Below are 2,459 nucleotides of genomic sequence, written 5' to 3'. Positions count from 1 at the left end.
TGCGTGAGTGCACGTGTTTGTGTGCTCTACCTCTTCACCACTTGTACTCACGTTGGCGGCTTCGGCTGCCTCGGTGAACGCCCCTGTCGGAAAGGCCGGTCGGCCTGCCGCCACGGCGCAGGGGAGCGCACACCATTCATGCGCTCGCTCCCCCACGCGCACCGGCGGAGAGGCCACAGGGTGGCCAGAGAGAGAGAGAGCGAGGGAGACACTCGGATAGAGCCACAGAGGCGCCACGCGCAGGCACACTCACACTTGACGCAGTACGAGGATAGCGTCTTGCGTGTGTGTGTGCCCACGCGCTTCGCAAGGTAGAGTCGAGGAAGGACGGGACGAGACGGTGAGGCGCATGGCCCGATTCGACCACAGACAGCTCGCCCTACACAGCGGGGATGTAGCGGTGTTGTCGCAGGGGCAGGTGAGCTGTGGCGGTGCATGTGCGCATATCTGCTGGCTTGATGGATGCCGAATGGGCACACTGGAAAAAAAAAGCTGAAAACGGAAGGCACTCCTCTCCTTTGGCATACTAAAGTGCACTCAGAGAGCTCTCACGTAGTACCGCTGCACAGATGATGGCGAGAGGACGCAAAGGCGGGCGATGACAGGACAGTGCCACGAATTCGAAGTCGTAAGAAAAAGAGAGCGCACTTATAATAAATGCGCGAAGATAAAGAAGACACGAAAAAAGAAACACGGAGGACACGAAAACGACGCTGCGCCTGCGTGAGTGCACGTGTTTGTGTGCTCTACCTCTTCACCACTTGTACTCACGTTGGCGGCTTCGGCTGCCTCGGTGAACGCCCCTGTCGGAAAGGCCGGTCGGCCTGCCGCCACGGCGCAGGGGAGCGCACACCATTCATGCGCTCGCTCCCCCACGCGCACCGGCGGAGAGGCCACAGGGTGGCCAGAGAGAGAGAGAGCGAGGGAGACACTCGGATAGAGCCACAGAGGCGCCACGCGCAGGCACACTCACACTTGACGCAGGACGAGAGGAGCGGAAGAAAGGCAGAGGCGGCAGTGGAAATTCGGCCGCCGGACGGGGCACAGACGCGCACCGTTCACGCACGGAAGGACAGCATAGATGACTGTGCGCGCAGTCGTCCGTGGGCAAGTGACCGGCGCAGTCCCGTACCCACCCCGGCCCTTCTGCTGCGCAGTACCGAAAAGCGTTCTCCTCGTGGTTTCCGCGGGCGAAAAGCGCGTGTGGGGACAAGGAAGAAGGCGAGGGAGTTACAGCCGACGATTCGCACTGCGCGGGCGTCACAGCGCGAATACTCCTGTGATCAAGCACATAAGGAAGCGAGAGAGACTTCACGTAGCAGAAAGTACACGGCAGTGCGTGAGCAACACGGAGCAGGCGATGCAACGATTTGAAAAAAAAATGCAGGCGTTGTAAGTAGTGTGGTGGTGGTGGCGCGCACTGCGGTACACAAGCCCACGCGCAAGCATGCACTTCACAAGCTGCTCGGCATCTCCTTCGCCTTCATCATCGAGCGCACACGGAGCGGCAGCCCGAACAGCCGGATGAAGCCCTCCGCGTCGTGGTGATTGTATAGGTGTTGGCTGTCGCCGAACGACGCGATGTTCTTGTTGTACAGCGAGTACGGCGACTGTGCACCAGCAGGCACTAGGTTACCTTTGTACAGCTTCAGTGTCGCCTCGCCTGTCACTGTCTCCGCCATCTGGTCGAACATGGCGGACATCGACTCGCGCAGCGGCGTAAACCACTTGCCGTCGTAAACAAGCTCGGAGAAGCGCACTGCCGACTGGCGCTTGAAGGACTGCGTGTCACGGTCAAGGCACAGCGACTCCAGCATGTCCAGCGCCTTGTACAGGATCGTCCCCGCGGGTGTCTCATACACGCCGCGCGACTTCATCCCTACCAGGCGGTCCTCCACGATGTCCTCGATCCCGATCGCATGCTTGCCGCCAAGCGCGTTCAGCTCCTCAACAAGCTCCACACTCGACATTTTTCTGCCGTTCACGGCGACGGGGATGCCCTTCTCGAACTGGACCGTCACGTACTCCGCCTCGTCCGGCGCCTTCTCCACCGTGTTGCACAGCCTCAGAAGCCTCGCGTACGCCGGCTCGTTTGCTGGGTCCTCCAGGTCCATGCCCTCGTGGCTGATGTGCCACAGGTTGCGGTCGCGCGAGTACAGGTCAGACTTCGTGCACGGTACAGGGACGCCATGGGCCTCCGCGTAGTCGATCGCGTCCTCGCGCGACTTGATGTTCCATTCGCGCCACGGCGCCACGCACTTCAGGCTTGGGTCCAGCGCCATGACCGCCAGCTCGAACCGCACTTGGTCGTTGCCCTTCCCCGTGGCGCCGTGGCAGATCGCGACAGCGCCCTCCTTGTGCGCAACTTCAACAAGGTGCTTCGCGATCAGGGGTCGCGCGTGCGACGTCCCCAGCATATACTTCCCCTCGTACGTCGCGCCAGCTTTCAACGTTGGGAA

At 61.3% G+C, this 2,459-nt stretch overlaps 1 protein-coding gene across 1 annotated transcript in view; it reads right to left on the bottom strand.

The window, feature by feature from the left end:
- Window positions 1–1,454: 1,454 nt before the first annotated feature.
- Window positions 1,455–2,459, bottom strand: part of LINJ_23_0300 (putative argininosuccinate synthase) — a gene marked incomplete at both ends in the record, with an annotated part of 1,257 nt that continues 252 nt past the window's right edge. Inside the window, one exon of the mRNA XM_001465670.1 lies at window positions 1,455–2,459. This exon is cut by the window's right edge and continues 252 nt beyond it. Coding sequence (XP_001465707.1) covers window positions 1,455–2,459 — 1,005 coding nt within the window.

Source organism: Leishmania infantum, chromosome 23 (assembly GCF_000002875.2).
Source record: "Leishmania infantum JPCM5 genome chromosome 23".
Classification (NCBI taxonomy): domain Eukaryota; phylum Euglenozoa; class Kinetoplastea; order Trypanosomatida; family Trypanosomatidae; genus Leishmania; species Leishmania infantum.
Note: the sequence above shows the minus strand (reverse complement) of the source record. Positions and strands in the feature narration are given on the sequence as shown.